Source organism: Salminus brasiliensis, chromosome 3, assembly GCF_030463535.1.
Source record: "Salminus brasiliensis chromosome 3, fSalBra1.hap2, whole genome shotgun sequence".
Taxonomy (NCBI): Eukaryota; Metazoa; Chordata; class Actinopteri; order Characiformes; family Bryconidae; genus Salminus; species Salminus brasiliensis.
The window spans coordinates 2405611-2423168 of record NC_132880.1 but is presented as its reverse complement, the minus strand read 5'-3'; the positions used below and the strand labels follow the sequence as shown (position 1 = coordinate 2423168).

Genomic DNA, 17558 nt, shown 5'->3' with positions numbered 1-17558 from the left:
CAGATCTACCATAGAGCAGATCTACCAGAGAGAGCAGATCTACCAGAGAGAGAGTAGATCTACTGGAGATCAGATCTACCAGAAAGCAGATCTCATGTATTGGGCCTCAGTGAGCTTCTGCTGGTTGGTGGCTGGTTTGAAAGTGTGCTCTGAGAGACAGCAGTGCTGTGACAGGGCCAAGTGAGAGGAAATGGCAGAAGGCATAATGGTTCGATTAGCTGCTTAACTGAATAACAGTCAATAGATTAAGCTGTAATAGAAATAACTGTTAGTAGCCTCCTGAGACAAACACAGCTTCGGTTGCCTGGCAATAAAAATAACCCAAACCTTCCCTTCAGCACAGATATCCTAATCACATCCTGAGAGCCAGCAACACAGCATCCACCTAGAGCTAAACATACAGCACTCACATCTGGAGACGCAGTCCTGAGTACAGAGCTGTGTGAAAGGGCACAAACACTCTAAGACCTAGAGACATCGAGCACAGCGGCAGACATAGAGCAATCACCTAGAGCTAGAGACATAGAGTCCTGATGAACAGCTACATAGAGCTAGAAACATAGAGCGCCCATTGACAGCTATGGGGAAAGAGCACTCAATAAGAGCTACAGACATAGAGCACCCAGGTACAGCTAGATACATAGCGCACTCACCTAGAGCTACAGATATAGAGCAGTTATCTAAATCTAGAGATACAGAGCTCTTACCTAGAGCTAGAGACACAGGGGCACAGCGACCTAGAGCTATAAACACAGTCTACATTTAGAGCTAGAGATGTAGAGCAGCCACCTAGAGCTACATGCATAAAGTGCCCACTAAGAGCTAGAGTGCTCACCTATAGTTAGAGGCGTAGATCACCCACCTAGAGTTAGAGTTCACCAAGAGCTAGAGACACAGAGCAGCCACCTAGAGCTAGAGACATAGAGCAGCCACCTAGAGCTAGAGACATAGAGCAGCCACCTAGAGCTACATACATAAAGTGCCCACTAAGAGCTAGAGCGCTCATCTAGAGTTTGAGACATAGCTCACCCACCTAGAGTTAGTTGTCACCAAGAGCTAGAGACGTAGAGCAGCCACCTAGAGCTAGAAACATAGAGCACCTATCCAAAGCTAAGAACACAGACGACTCACCTGGAGCTAGAAAAACAGACTACACACCTAGAGCTAGAGACATAGAGCAGCCACCTAGAGCTACATACATAAAGTGCCCACTAAGGGTTAAAGCGCTCACCTAAAGATAGAGACATAGAGTACCCATCCAGAGCTAGAAACATAGTGGATACACCTAGAGCTAGATAAATAGAGCAGTCACTTATAGCTTGAGATGCAGAGTAGCCACCTATGGTGAGCCAGGTGATTCTAGCCCTAATATGATCTTTTGAAGCCAGGAGAGAACCGACGGAGTTTGTGGATGAAGAACAAGTAGGACCTGGATAAGAGAGCCTGCTAAATGTCACACAGCAGTGCAGAGCAAAGGAAAGCTCAGGCTTTAGTGCAGAGCCAGAAGTGCTTTCAGCTCTGCCAGATTATTACTGAACTCTGGAGGGCTGCCACATCGGATAGAGGAGGGGGGGGGGCACACTGTGAGTGCAGACATCATAGAATCCAGCCACTTAGACTTAACTGCAGTGAGAAGACAACAGATTTGAGTCATTATCATATACAGTTAATGGACAAAAGTATTGGGACGCAGCTCTTAATCACTGGATTCAGGTGTTTTGGTGAAGCCCATTGCCACCGGTAAGGTATAAAATCAAGCACCCAGAGATCTGGTAACCTCCATGTTAGTGGAGAATCAGGATCATAGGTGGATACGATTCACTTACAAAAATGCACTGAACGATTCACTTACAAACACGAACCGAACGATTCACTTACAAACATGAAGGCCGAAAGCTTGGACCTGAGATGCTTTTCAGGTCTATCGCCAAGACAGAAGTTCATTCTGGCCCGAGTAAAGAAGCGCTAGGTGATCCTGTCTGCCACTAGGTGTCGCAATAGGGCACCAGCATCTCAGAACAAAACCAATGTATATTCAGCCACGCCTCCCTTCTCCCGTTCATCTGGCATCGCAGCTAACCTGCTCCAACCCAGCTGAGCTCAGCTGCTGTTCCTGTTAGCATCACGATCCTAAATCTTGCGGATCCCGGCTGTTAGCTTCATGACAAACCTTCTCCGGCTGCTGTTTTTATTAGCATTGCGGCCCCAATTATGCTAATTCCGACTGTTAGCATCATGCCTTATCTGCTCCAACCATGTGGATCCTGGCTGCTGTTCCTGTTAGCTTTCCAAAACCTTCTCCAACCAATCTTGGATGCTGTTCTTGTTAGCACTGCGGTGAACTTTTAGATGCTGGGCTGAAACTGACTGGCCCAGCTGTAGCCAGATTTGTGCTTGCTGTTGTTCCATGTCAGTATTTGGGCCGGGTGAGAGGGGTAAGTCTGGGCCAGAACTAGTCTATCTGGCTAACGTCCTCATTGAGACCTTCAGACAGCTCTGTCCAGACCACAATACATGAGTGACCAGTTACAAAGGAGAGAACTGGGACACTCGCTCTGATTGCACTCAGTGTTTGACTTTGCTTTTGTGATTGGTGGGATCTGACCGTGTCGTGATGATGTAACTGACCTCTCCTTCTCCTCACTCCCCTCGGTCCGGAAGAGGTCACCGAAATACCGAATAAATGGCCAACTGATTTTAATGGACATGGAAAGCAGATTAACATGATTATGAAGGCTGGGGATGAGGGAGCTCTGGTAAACATGATGATTATCCAGGGGGTTATATCAGCTGGAGTGTGTGTGTGTGTGTGTGTGTGCAGCCATCTGCTAAAAAGGTGCTTATGTGTTTGATATTGCTCGTCTTACATGCCCCTAAAATGCACACCTCAGGTCACAGTGACCCCTGACCTCATTTTCCCCATACTGGTTGACTTGTGTCCAAAAGTTTATGGACACCTGGTCCTCCAACATTTCTCCTGCATTTACGGGTACAATTAGGGAGTTTGCCCTCTCTCTGTGCTGCAGGAACCGCCTCTTCTTTTCTGGGAGTCAAGACACTAGATGTTGGAACATTGCTCAGAGGGGGAGATGATTGCATCCAGCCCCACAAGAGCACCAGTGAGGTCAGGTACTGATGTTGGATGATCAGTCGGTTGTACTGTCCCTGCTGAAAAATCCAGCTCGGGGCCAGCTTCTAGCTGGTAGCTGGTTTGGGATGACCTAAGCTGGTCTCTGATGGTCAAGGTGGTTCAAAAGCTGGTCATCCAGACCAAAACACGAGTTGGTTAGATCTTGACCAGCATGGCATATTTTCCATGAGTTTTCCAGGATTAGCTGGTCTATTAGTAAGGCCAACTTGGCCAAGCTGCTCATACTCACCAGTGTGGTCAACCTGGTCATACTGGTGGACCAGGCTGGTCATGGTGGTAGTCCAGCTCTTGTTTTGCTTTGTTTTTTCAGCGGGGGTCTCTCAAACTCATCCTAAAGATATTGAATGGAGCTCCATCATTCCAGAGAATCCCAGTACCATGTAAGGAGTTTACTGGATTGAATGGCAGGAGGTGCCACAGTATACCAGTGTAGGTAATATTCCCCCAGTCAATGTCTGGATACTTTTGGACATAGTGTGTGCATCGACTGTTAAAGAACTATTTAGGCATTTAGGGGTTAACTGAGCTCTGTGGATACCCACATGCCTGCTTGTGTAAGCACATACACACACACACACACACTCGATACCCTACAGCAAACCAAAGAGGGACGTTCCTTTCAGTGTGTGTGTCTTAAAGCTCTCAGGCAGAAAGAGGATTGTGCTTTTGTGGAGTCCACTCAGCACGAGCAGAGAAAAGCCAAAGCCATTCCCTCATCACACACACACACACACACACACACACACGGACAGAAGCAAGGCACGGCTTAGGGCCAAGCGGGAAAACACACTTCCATTATCCCAACACACTCTCACGCGCACCCTTAAAGGCACTCTCTGTCCAAAACATTTTGGGGGGGCGTTCATGCTCGTGCTTGTGCTCATACTCATGCACGAGGTGGTCAAGAAAGAGCCAATAAGGAAGACACGTGTAAACATGGGTGAGACGGTGGAGAGACCTCCCAATGTTGAAAGGCTTATTTACTGCCAGTTAACCCACCCTACTGCCAGTGGCTCCCGCTAGCTGGGTAAGGCCTTAAGGTATGTGAAGTCAGCTACCTCCTCTTTTCAAACTGAAAGAAGACAACATGAATGAACAGGTGTCCCAATACTTTTGTCCAAATAGTGTATCTAACAAGTAAAGTGGAAAGGAAAGGAAAGTGCCAGGTCCCCTGATGCCTGTTTCCCCCTGAGTGATGAGGGGGAGAGAGAACGCCATCTACCCACCTGGAGACAGCACGGCCGGTTGTGCTCTCTATGACTCCGGCTGCTGAGGGAAAGCCAGCATGGCTCGGCATTCGAACTCGCGACAGGGTCATGGGCACCCATTGAGGTCCCACCTTACAACTTACAGGACTTTACGAATCTGCTGCTCATGTTAGTCTTGGTGCCAGATACCACAGCAGGACACCCTCAGAAGTCTTGTGGAGTCCATGCCTCAAACGCTTAGAACTGTTGGGGGGCCACAAGGGGGACCGACTTAGTATCATGGGGGTGGTTTTAATGTTATGGCAGATAAAGTTATTATTATTACTGTTGTTGGAAATAGAATAGTTGTTAGAACTTAGGGTAGGACTGGGTGTGGTGGGGTGTGGTGGGTTGTGGGGTTCAGACTCCCCAGTCTAATCCGACCCCATAGGGGGATGGATCAGTGGAGGGTCTTGTGCCGCAGCAATAACAGGGGGCCAAGACCCGGCAGCATCGCATGTCCCTCTAATCCGATTAGCCTCTCCCAGCGATGACAGCTGCAAGTGTCATTGAAGTGGGGGACACAGTTCTGAGCAACAGGTGTGTGTGTGTGTGTGAGTGTGTGAGTGTGTGTGTATCCATCCAGATCCATCCTCATAACCAAACCGGAATGCGGAACGTGGGATGCAGAGGGCTGAGGACACTGACTGACAGACGCCGCGGACATCTCCCCGCGTTCCAGCCGGCAGCAGATCAATAAGGAGTCATTTAGTAAAAAGCTGAAGGAGCGAGACGGGGGGATTGAGGACGAGCAGGGTGGGTAATGAGAGGCTGCTTCTTCAGCTTCTTACACATCCCTGAGAGAGGGCGAGAGAGGGAGCGCGAAAGAGACAGACAGAGGAAGAGAGAGAGAGAGGCAATAGAGCAATGAAAAATGAATGAGTACTGGGAATAAAGCAGAGAGAGAGAGAGAGGGAGAGGGAGAGTGAGAGAGAGAGAGTTGTCCGACTCTTTGGCCTCTTCCTCTAAAGCATGTGTTTGCAGTTTTCTGGTGGAAAAAAAGCAGCAGAGGGAGAACGAAGAGCAGCGTGAGAGGAAGAGAGCAAACTGCATCTGGAAGCAGAGATCAATATGGAAGATGAAAGCGCGAGTGGTGCGCGAGAGAGAGGGCCATTACGGGCAGATATCAGTGGATCTGCTCCAGCAAGACAAACGCAGCACTCAGACACACTCTGCTCCAACAGACGTGATGAGACTCAGGATGAGAGCGGGGGGCGAGTGGCTGCCGCTCATGTTCTCGCGCCCTTCTGACGACACTTCATCCAGGCCGCTGATCAAGCTCTCTCCTGCTCTGTCCGAGAATGTCCCAAAATGTGCATCACTGGATTTTTTATTTGGATCACCAGCTACCCAACCCATCACATGCAATGCTCCCAGCACTGGGAGGGTGAAGACCAACAAACGCCTCCACCTACAGGTGCACAGCCAGGCATTGGTACTGGCCCTGTTTCCGAACTGCCGTCGATGCAGCGGCACCGGGCAGCCAACGCACCAAAGCTCAGTGCACCCGGCTCTGAGGCGTCGGACACAACCTCCCAACACCCCCCTCCCCCCCCCCTCCCCCCCCACTTGATTAACTGCCCCTTTTTATATATTACTTGTATTACCTTTATTTATTAAATGTGAATCACACATATCAGCTGGTATATACAGCTGATACCAAGATCAGCAGATAATTGGGATCCAAAATAATAATAATCTGGCGGCTGGCCCTGGGAACACAAGAAGCCGGTTCTGCTGGAGCCTGTTTAACTTACATTTCCCCCTGCATTAGGTCCAGCTCTGCTCTGCCAGCAGGCAGTGAGTGTACAGGTTTAGCCCGTCAGCATGGCTGCTGTGGCCATTTGAACCCAATCAGCTCTTCCCCCCGCAGCATTAAGGCTTCATCAGCACGCCAGCGCCGGGGGAAATGCAGCGCGCTCTGAGGATCAGCTCTGGATGAGTGGCGCCGGCTATGAATAAATCTCTCAGCACTGCAGCACAACAAGAGGGCTCGGGTCTCGGCAGGGGCCGCCGGTTTCTCATCTATAATCAGCACATTCAAGCATTTTTTTACTTCTTTTCTGGGGCTCGTTTTTATTATTATTTATTATTTATTATTATTACAATTTAAAAAATGGAAAAAGAGTTTATTCCGAGTCATTTAGGAGCATTTCTATTGGTCCATTAACTATCATTTTGACACAATGACAAATGACAAAAATGGAGATACAAGCCCAGCCAGCCTGCATATGTGGGGCTCACATGGGTGGAATGTGGGCAAGGTGGGTTCCAGGTGGGCATGGACTCGTTGTCCATGGATGCGTTTTCACTGGGACCCAGTTGGGCTACCCAAATGGGCCCAATCATTACAGCCCACCTTAATCTCACATGAGTCGCCCTCTAGGCCCCAATGTGCAATGTGCAAACCTGATGGGGCCCATGCTTAACCCCTCCTGTTCCCCTGAGTGACCCTGGTCGGCATCCATATGTGGGGCCAACGTGGAATCTGTTGACAAATTTACTGGTTTCCAGTTGACAATGTGACTTAATTATGTTAATATTATTGAATTAATGATGTGATACAGATCAAATGTGAAGTAAAACTCAGAAACCAGCCCCTGTACTGGGGTCTAGCCACTTTACTGGGTAATTAAAGTTTAATTACACAGTAATTACTGTCTAATTATTCAAGTTCAACACCTATGCAAATTCATGTCATGCCCACAAACCTCCTTTTGTGACCCCACCTCTATTATAATCACCACTGCCCAGTCATTTGAGCTCTACTGGCTCTATAATAGTGCACGGTGCTTGGACCCCATTGATTGCCACTGAGAAAATAAAGGGGAATTCCACCATCTTTTCAAAAATTCAACATAATTCTGTGGTTGAAATCTGATTTCTTTTCCATGGTGGTGAAAGGACACAGGGCCCCTACTATTCTAATCACCCACTACATTACAACCTCTTCACCGGGGTTATCAGCTACGCACTTCCCTCTGTGAGTGCTCTGCTGGGTTAAGCCCACCTCAACCACCACAACTACTTGACACTTGAGCAGTGTGTAAACACCATGGTCCATTTTCTCAACCGCTAAGCAGTCAGACCTACAATAAAAATAAAACAACGCTATAATGACCCACTGCAAGGACAGATTAACAACCCACAGCTAATACTTACAGCTAGGGCCCGACCATATACTAGCCACCCACTGCATTGCAAGATCTACCTCCAGAGGCCTCCACAGTGAAGTCTGGTGTCCCAGACCCACTCAGATTTCACCAGATTACCCACAACTCCGATAACGCTACACCCCATACTACACCTGCAGTCACACACTGCCCTTCCCCACCACACCTCAGCCCAATTCCTTCATGGCTGGCCTCAGCAGGCGTCCTCTAAATCCAACGTGACGGACTTGGCTACACAACGCCTACCTCCACTGGTCTAATCTACGTAAAAATAAACAGTAAATCTGATCATTTGGGTACTAGATAGCGGAAACGCTGGTAAAACAGTGTCTCTGGTATTCATACCCATTCGGAGAAATACCTTTCTGCGAGGGAGCTTAAAGGTCGTTAAGCTCTTCAGACGTCTGGCTCACCACTCACCACCACTGTGGCTCCAGAACTGAGCGTGTCTCAGTGTTACACTGCTCTGAATGACTTTGTTTACGTCTCAATCATTTAATTATGCAGAAATTGTGGAAAATCGGTGGAATTCCCCTTTATGTAAGACATGGCATGCAAGGATTCGCATCTCTTTCCCTTTATGTAATACTATTTCTTTATTACCTTTATTAAGTACAATAATATCTAATATTTTTGGCATTGGATTGAATGTAATTCTGCATTTCGGGACTCATCAGACACTGCGTATTGACCACTGACCTTGCATGATACGTATTGTTGCTATAGTCAGACTATTTTGAATAAATAAACCGAATATAAATAATAAATATATTTAAAAAAAATTATTTTGGCTTTATTTATTAGTGATTTTTATTTGGTGCAACCTCATTTGGTGTCGCCAAGCACTGGGCAGTGGCCCAGGTCGCCCATATGGTAGCTCCGGCAGTGGGTGTCAGTTCAAATGTTGGCCGGATTAGAACAGACCGGAACAGAACTACAGCTTTTAGAGTGATTTACAGCCCTGTTACGCTAAGACATGTTACGAATACAAGCCGAAGATACGGAGAAGACTGATTTGGATTGGCCGGTGTGTCTGGAGAGATTAATTGAATTAATTGCACTCCGTTAGAGGGAACTCCGCTCTCTCTATCTCTGAAAGCTCTGTCCCTGATGAAAGTGAATTAACGATGAAAGTAAACGGTAAACAGATTAGCATCTGTGGCTAATATTCAGTACCAACAACCGACTCACTCTAATCTGATATCACTTCTGTTCAATTCAGTCCTAGTCTAGAATTACATACTGTCCCTGCAGAATCCAGAGTGTGATCGCAGCTCAGCGGTGTTGCTGTGATACAGGTGTCGGTTGCTAGGTGTTACTAGGCCGAGGTAGAGTGGTGTTGACAATACCTTTGGCTACAAAGTAAGGTCCCACAACTTTTGCTTCAGGCAAAAGCTCATCCAATACGTCTGGATAATAGAACTGAGCTGTGTCCACAAACTTTTGGCTAAAATGTGGGATACCAGAAGGTGGTTTGTCCAAAAGCTCCTCCAAGCACAGAGAGTGCTGGAGAGCAAGAGAGTGAAGGGGTGCTGCATGCGTTCCTTCAGCTGGTGTAGGGGAAAGTGACATTATCAGTGGGACCTTTTTGAACATTGCGCCATTTATTCCCAAGGGGACAAAATATACGATAATTTATGAAAACCGCACATAATCAGATCATACATCATAAAACTATGGCATTGTTTCTATCATTTTGCCAGTTTTGGTGTATGTAGCTCGAAAAATGCGTCCAGTAGAGACGTTTGAATTTTTGGTTAAAAAAGAAAAGTTTACAGACACATTTCAATGCATTCCTATGGGAGAGTTTTGGCCACCATAGTTTGTTTGGACGCTTCCTGTTACTAAAAATAGAGATTGTACTGGGGTTTGACTGTATTATTAAGAGAAACATAAAGGTCGGATCTGATTGATTGTCAGCATTCAGAGACTTAAAAAAATTCACACTGAAGCTCTGATGGGTGTCGCTTTATCATTACGCTATCTTCTCTCCATTTTCCACACCAGAGCTCCACGAAGACACACCAGCTGTCCACACTTGCTCTCATTAAGATCAGACTGTCTCCGCTCACTCTGCTCTCACGACCTTCACCCTTTTCCTTCCCATTAGCAGCATGGAAATGGAGGTGTAAACAGCCTGTGTTGACTGTCACAATAAGGGCTGTGGATCCTTACTGGACTTACCGGACCCAAAGCAGGAAGCCAATGTTAACAGTGTTAAAGGTCTGGTGGACTTTTACAGACGTTTTGTGAATATACATCATTATATATATAGATATTGTGTTATATACCGTATATAATCAGATTACAGATCACAATAAGTCACACAGAGCTAGAAACCACATAAGCAAGTCACATGCCCCACAAATTATTCCTACTGTGCCTTTAAGAGGGACATATGCAAATGAGCTCTGATCTAATTGGCTACTCTGTATTGTACCTCATTCCAAAAAAAAAGCAATTCAAGCCTAAGTCCAGGCTTAGAACTTCGGTATGAATGGATAAGCTGCTAAGCAGCTGCTGAAGGCTGGACAGGCGGGCTCGGGTTGTACATGGGTGGGGATTTTGTGACATCACAACAACAATAAAGGTCAAAATGCTAGTTAGCATATTTCCACATAGCGCTTTAAACTCTGACGCTGTTCGTGTCCATTTCTTTTAGGGTCATCCCTTTAACTACCCTGTAGTTTGAAACAAGTGTGTGATGCTAATTAGTGAGGCATTAGCTTGAACCATTCATTGTTAGCTACGTTAGCCTTGTAGCAACAGCGCTAAAATAAAGAAGTAAAAGTTGGGATGAGGGGGGAATCTAAATTCTTGCTAAATGGTTCTTTAATGTGTTTAAGCGAGATAAATATGTGCAACAGCGCTAAAATAAAGAAGTAAAAGTTGGGATGAGGGGGGAATTTTGGGGAAGTTTGTGCTGGACTGTTCCTTTAAGTGAGACAAATATGCACATGCTTTAATGGAAAAGACTTTTGACTTTGACAACTATTGACTTCTTTTTTCTTTTTTAGCCACATTAGCCTCGTAGTTTCAGCGCTAAACTATGGCCCGAATTTGGAACGATGGGGTAGATTTTAGTCCTCGCTCAACTGCTCCTCCTTTAATATGTTTAAGAGAGATAAATGTGTGATGAGGGAGGAATCTGAATTCTTGCTGAACTGTTCCTTTAATCTGTTTAAGCAAAATAAATATATGTGGTTTTTAAGGGGGGGGGGCAAACTGGGCGACGTCTAGTGTTTGTTAGCTACATTAGCCTTGTAGCTACAGCGCTAAAATAAAAAAGTAAAAGTTGGGATGAGGGGGGAATCTAAGTTTGTGCTGCTGAACTGTTCCTTTAATACGTTTAAGCAAAATAAATATATGTGGTTTTTAAGGGGGGGGGGGGGGCAAACTGGGCAACGTCTAGTGTTTGTTAGCTACATTAGCCTTGTAGCTACAGCGCTAAAATAAAAAAGTAAAAGTTGGGATGAGGGGGGAATCTAAGTTTGTGCTGCTGAACTGTTCCTTTAATATGTTTAAGCAAAATTAATATATCTGTAGGTATTTTACTGGGAAAATATTTGGGTGACTTCTAGTGTTTGTTAGCTACATTAGCCTTGTAGCTACAGCGCTAAAATGAAAAAGTAAAAGTTGGGATGAGGGGGGAATCTGCGTTCTTGCTGAACTGTTCCTTTAATACGTTTAAGCAAAATAAATATATGTGGAAAAAAATTGGGCGACGCCTACGTAAAAGTTGGGATGAGGGGGGAATCTAAATTCTTGCTAAATGGTTCTTTAATGTGTTTAAGCGAGATAAATATGTGCAGGTTTTATTAGAAAGAGTTTGGGTGACTGCGGACCTCCAGGGTTAGCTACCTTAGCCTCATAGCTTCAGCGCTAAACTAAAGAAGTAAAATTAGGAAGGAAGGGGATGTGAGTTTTTGCTGAACTGCTGATTGACCATGAGGAGTCTGAGGAGTGTCTGAGAGGGGGTTTGGCCTCGCTCTTTAATGAGGCACTGCGGTGTGTTTTGCCTCTGCTAATGGCGAACACTGGGGCGATTATTTCAGCCAGAACAGGGTAATTGATTTTGCTGACTGAGCCTAATGCATCTGATGCAGGCCAGGAAGAGAAAGCTCTGAGCTGAGGTGGAGGAGCCGTGCATGAAGACGGAGATCTGGGTATAATCTCTGTCTGTCTGTGATCGGCTGGGGCGTCTCGCCAATGTTTCTTTTCGTTATAGATTCAAATACATTATATATTAATGTTATATATGAATGTTATATGTTAATGTTATATATTAATGTTATATATTAATGTTATATATGAATGTTATATATTAATGTTATATATGAATGTTATATGTTAATGTTATATATTAATGTTATATATGAATGTTATATATGAATGTTATATGTTAATGTTATATATGAATGTTATATGTTAATGTTATATATTAATGTTATATATTAATGTTATATATGAATGTTATATATTAATGTTATATATGAATGTTATATGTTAATGTTATATATTAATGTTATATATGAATGTTATATATGAATGTTATATGTTAATGTTATATATGAATGTTATATGTTAATGTTATATATTAATGTTATATATGAATGTTATATATGAATGTTATATGTTAATGTTATATATGAATGTTATATATGAATGTTATATATTAATGTTATATATGAATGTTATATGTTAATGTTATATGTTAATGTTATATATGAATGTTATATGTTAATGTTATATATTAATGTTATATATGAATGTTATATGTTAATGTTATATGTTAATGTTATATATTAATGTTATATATGAATGTTATATATGAATGCACAGATTTTCCATCCTACCCTAAATGTACTGGTTCAAGTTTGGTGTCCCTGCCGTTTCCTCCCTATGGAGCTGTGGAGCTACAAGGCTAATGTCGCTAGCTAGCTAATACGCAACTGAAACTTACTCAGACCTCAAACTATGTCAACTTATTAAATAATGGTTTAGCAAAAATCCAATTTACATTATTTTCCATGTCCCGCAAATGTAATCCATCAGCTAAGACACACTTGGTACCTGAAGTTTGCTTCCTTAGCTAGCTACAAGGCTAATTCTGCTAGCTAACGAGTAACAAACTGTCAACTTTTTAAAAGAATGGCTCATTTAACAATCTAACTGTCCAAGTACCCCAGATCCAGCTGTTTATCTGAGACATGTCAGGTGTCCAAATTTAGCATCTTTAGTTTAGCGCTGGCGCTACGAGACTAATACGGCTAGCTAGCTAACAAACACTACAAGTCCAGAGTCAGCCGAAGTCACTAACAGACTTCTCTCAGCGGCCTCAAACACATCCAGGTCTTTATTCGGGTGGTGCAGACTTGCTGATGGGGTTTAGGGCTATAAGGAACTATGGGCATTAACAACCCTAGCCGCAGGTGTTGCTCTGAATCCCGCTTCCTTTATGAACACCTGGATTTTCCTCGACGATCGACTCCAGAATAGTGACTGAAGCCAAATGAAGAATCGGACAGCTTTAGTTTAGCGTTTTTACCAAACTCTCTGTCCCCCAGTGTTGCCCTTTTTCATTATTCTCTCAGGTGCTAAAGAGCTCATTAACAACCACTTATAATCTCTTTATAAGGGTCTTATTATATAGTATTTTGTATTTTTTGGTCAAGATAATAAACTATATAAATGATAGGGGGGGCATGTTGTTCAGCAGGAAGGCGATATTTTCACCAATGTTTTTTAGCCATTTATTTCAGAGGCTCCATACTTTCATTCTTGTTGGATGCGCTATGTTTTTCCTCAGAGTGAGTGTGCAAGCTTCTTCAGATCATTAAGCTCTTATTATGATCTTATTACTTCTCTTTGATGTTTATGTTTCTGTGAATAATATAATAACATCACTATTCTTGTATATAATATAAAATAATATAAATATAAAAACATCACTGTTTTCTTGTTCAAAATTAGGGTTTCTGACACTAACAAAATTAGATTTTCTTTAAAATATCGGTTTGAGAGCAAAGTGTGTGTTTTTACAGGAAAGGATTTGCTATGTTAAAACACAAAACCTTACTAAACTCCAGAATTTGGACACCAAACATGCCTTGGCTGATTGACTGCATTCAAAGTTACTAGAAAGAGCTCCGTTCCTCCAGAGACTGCAGTTCCACTGCTCCACAGTCAATCACTGGGAGGCTTTGCACCCCCTCTAGCTGATGATTGACATTGGGCATGTTGGCCTTAGGCTCACGTACAGCTGCTCCACAGCATGCCGTTCTTTTTGTCAGTGCTTTTCTATGCTTTTCTAAGACAGTCCACCTAACATTCGGACCTCCTCTAACATTTCGTATTCCTTTATTCGGACAGAAGTATGCAGCGGTGGACGAGTGGGTCATTACAGAGAGAAGAGCCACTGAGCAGCTGTGAGGAAGAGCAGTGCAGGAAGCCTCCGCCAGCCACTACACTCCGCCACTTCAGCACAGCTCTGGCCAAACCCTCCCGAGACTGACCTGCTTGGAGTCAGGTGTAGGCCTCTGGCTCGGGCTCAGAAAGCCACAATGTTTAATATTTAACCATTCCCACCGCTGGGGCAGAACGGAGGCGTTCCCTAAAAGAGAGAGCATGCCATCTGTGGGACAGAGTGACCTCAGCGAGGCTCTGTGCTCACAGCCAAGGAGCCGCAAAAGGTCAGGAGGGCTTTATGCTTATTTTGAAGCCTGGTTCTGATTGGCTGTGTTGTTGTGGTGGGACTAGACTGCTAAACTGCTATAGGCTGAACAGGGGAGGGGGGGTACGTAAATGTGTTGGTTGTTGTGACATCACAAAGACTTTGACTTTGTTTTAGCAGCTTAATTTCAATATATATGAATATAGAAATTACATATATTTATATATATATATTAACACATGCATATACGTATATATATATACAACGCATATACAATGCTTTATCCCAAACTAATGAGGACAATTCTGTTTTGCCTGGGACTGGCCCTTTAAACCACCTTATACAACCTAAAAAAACAAGCCAGTCCAACCCAGGCTGACCTGCGCTTGACTGCCTGCCTTTATTTAGAGTCTGTAAACCAGCATAACCACACCACAACAGGACAATGAGTCAAGGTGTGTGTGTGTGTGTGTGTGTGTGTGTGTGTTTGTGTGAAAGCAAGGGGAAATGGAAAAAGCCAGAGCTAATAGTAAAAAAAAGGAAACGGCAGTGAATTTTACTAAACTATGGCCCAGTCAGTGCTCTGTATGTACAGCTATCGTGGAATTTGATGGTTTTAAAGGGCCCATATCATCACTTTTTTAGAAGTATTAAAGGTTACAGCCTGCTTTGAAGTCATATTAATCTTTTTTTCTATATGTATTTAAAAAATGTAGATGTTTAATATGTATTTTTAAGCGGTATCTGTCCATATGGCCTACAAACACTCCAAACCCCACTACAAAACTCATACTGAAGTTATAAGGAGTGTTTTAGCCCTGCCAGCAACCCAGACAAGCCAGTCAGAAAAGAAATAGTGTGCATGTGTTGGTATTAAAGATGCAGTAAGACATCCCACAAGGTTCGAAATTGGTCATGTATGAATTTTACTACGTAAAGGAAAACATTATTAGTGAGCCCTGAAGGAATAAAGTGCAATGCAAAAAGATGCAGCATACTGGCCCTTTAATGCAACCAGACTTTGTGATGTCACAAAAACCCCATTAGCTGTTTTTCTGCCTATACAGCCTATAATTATTTAGTCCTGCTGCAAAGGTTTTAGTCCTGCTTTTTGAGCACAGCTGTTTTTGAGTACACAACACAGGTAAGCCAATCCGAAAAGAGATCATTTGCATATATTAGTATTAAAGGCACAGTAAGCTTATTTAATTCAACTATTTTATATTAATGTATATATATAAGAGATGCTACATGGTTTGAAATGAGTCATGTTAGAAAGAATGAATCTGCTACATAAGCAAAAACATTATATGTAGAATGCAAAAATGCAAGGAAATGTAGGGTATTGTCCCTTTAATGCAGGCAGACTCACAGGAAAGAGATCAAATGTGGTACAAACGAACCAAAATTATCCAAATTAACCTCATGTTTACTCTGGATGCTGAGGACTGAGGCAATATCAGTTTTATCAGTTTTTTTTTTTATTTAAAACTTTGATAAAACATGTAAACACAACATTTTAAAGCGTACAGTCCATATATGGAAACTAAGCAGACTTTGTGATGTCACAAAAAATATTAGCACTAATAATGTCTATGCAGCCGACGCTGAAGTTAGAAGGGGTGTTTTAACCTTTTGAGTATAACAGTATACAGATAAGCCAATCAGAAAAGAGGTCATTTGCATACATTAGCATTACAGGAAAGGTACGTCTAGATTTGACTTTATGATGTCACAAAAACTCATTAACAGTATTAACGTCTATACGGCCTAAGATCACTCAGCCCTGCTTTAACACTCACGCTGAGGTTATAAGGGGTATTACTGTAACCTTATAAGCCAATCAGAAGGTAGCTAGCTGGCAGTAGTAGAAGGTGAGCATGATGGGAGTTCAGTAGTGCACAGGGATGCAGGGTATCGTCCCTTTAATGCTTTAAAGACAGACTCCTAGAAAAGAGATCACATGTGGCCCAAATGAACCAGAGGCTCGAGAAGGAGGCTTTTCCCCTCAGGAGGCTTCTTACCTGGACTGAGTCGTGGCTGTTGGCCATCTCAGGTGTCGTGATGGTGGCTGCTCCGATGACAGTGCTGGTGCCTCAGAGCAGGTGGAGCCTCAGTGCCCGGCTGCTCTGTCACTGCTGGACAGTGTGTGAGCTGACAGAGAGCACTGCAGACCAGAGGAAGTTGGGGGCTAAAAGGACCTTAAAATCGCCCTGTCGGAGCATGCTGCTGACCTAGTCAGCCCACAACGAGAACTTGCTCCGGGAGCCCACAGCGGGGCATCTCTCTCCTGTAACCCCGCTCTGAGAGCTCCCTGACCCCGCTACCGGGGCAAGCCGAGGCTGGGGCGTGGAGATGGTGTGTGACAGCTCACAGGAGCTACAGCAGGAGCTACAGCAGGAGCTACAGCAGGAGCTACAGCAGGAGCCGCGCTGAGGTCGCTCCGCTCCCTTGTTGCATCTCCTTCAGCGTCTTCTCCTCAGCTGACCGCGGCTCCCAGGCTTCGGTCCAAACACGGTGCGACGGAGCCGCTTCATTTTTCCTTCTCCACCCGTTTTCAGGACAGCCACGCCCTCCTGAGCTGGGATTGGCTGGTAGATCATACTCACAGGCGGCTTGACGTCCGAGAATACCAAAGCCACGCCCTCCTGAGCTTGGATTGGCTGGTAGCTCATACTCATAGGGAGTCTGATATTCTGAAATTTCGAAGCCCCGCCCTCCAGCATTTGGATTGGCAGGTAGATCATCCTCACAAAGAGTTTGCCGTTCTAGAATGCTGAAGCCCCGCCCTCCTGTGCTTTGATTGCTTTGTTGCTTAGATTTACAGACAGTATGCCGTTGTAGAACGCCAAAGCCACGCCCCCAGGCGCTTGGATTGGCTGGTATCTTATACTCAAAGGCAGTCTACTGTTGTAGAACGCCAAAGCCACGCCCCCCCCCCTCGCACTTGGATTGGCTGGTAGATCATACTCACAGGCAGTCTGACGTTCTAGAATTCTGAAGCCACGCCTCCTGGGCTAGGATTGGAAGGTAGCTTTTACTCAAAGGCAGTCTACTGTTGCAGAAAGCCAAAGCCCCGCCCTCCTGCCCTTGGATTGGCTGGTATATCATACTCACAGTCAGTTTGTCGTTCTAGAACGTCAAAGCCCCGCCCCCTCAAATGTTTGGATTGGCTAGTAGCTCATACTCAAATACTCACGTTCTAGAATGCTGAAGCCCCGCCCTCCTGTGCTTTGATTGCTTCGTTGCTTAGATTTACAGACATTATTCCGTTCTAGAACGTCAAAGCCCCGCCCCCACACGCTTGGATTGGC

At 44.4% G+C, this 17558-nt stretch overlaps 1 protein-coding gene across 1 annotated transcript in view; it reads right to left on the bottom strand.

The window, feature by feature from the left end:
* pkn1b (protein kinase N1b) overlaps positions 1–16739 on the bottom strand; it is a 45931-nt gene extending 29192 nt beyond the window's left edge. The window contains exon 1 of the mRNA XM_072675158.1: positions 16269–16739. Coding sequence (XP_072531259.1) covers positions 16269–16295 — 27 coding nt within the window. The 5' untranslated portion in view covers positions 16296–16739. The remainder of the gene's footprint in view (positions 1–16268) is intronic.
* Positions 16740–17558: the final 819 nt, after the last annotated feature.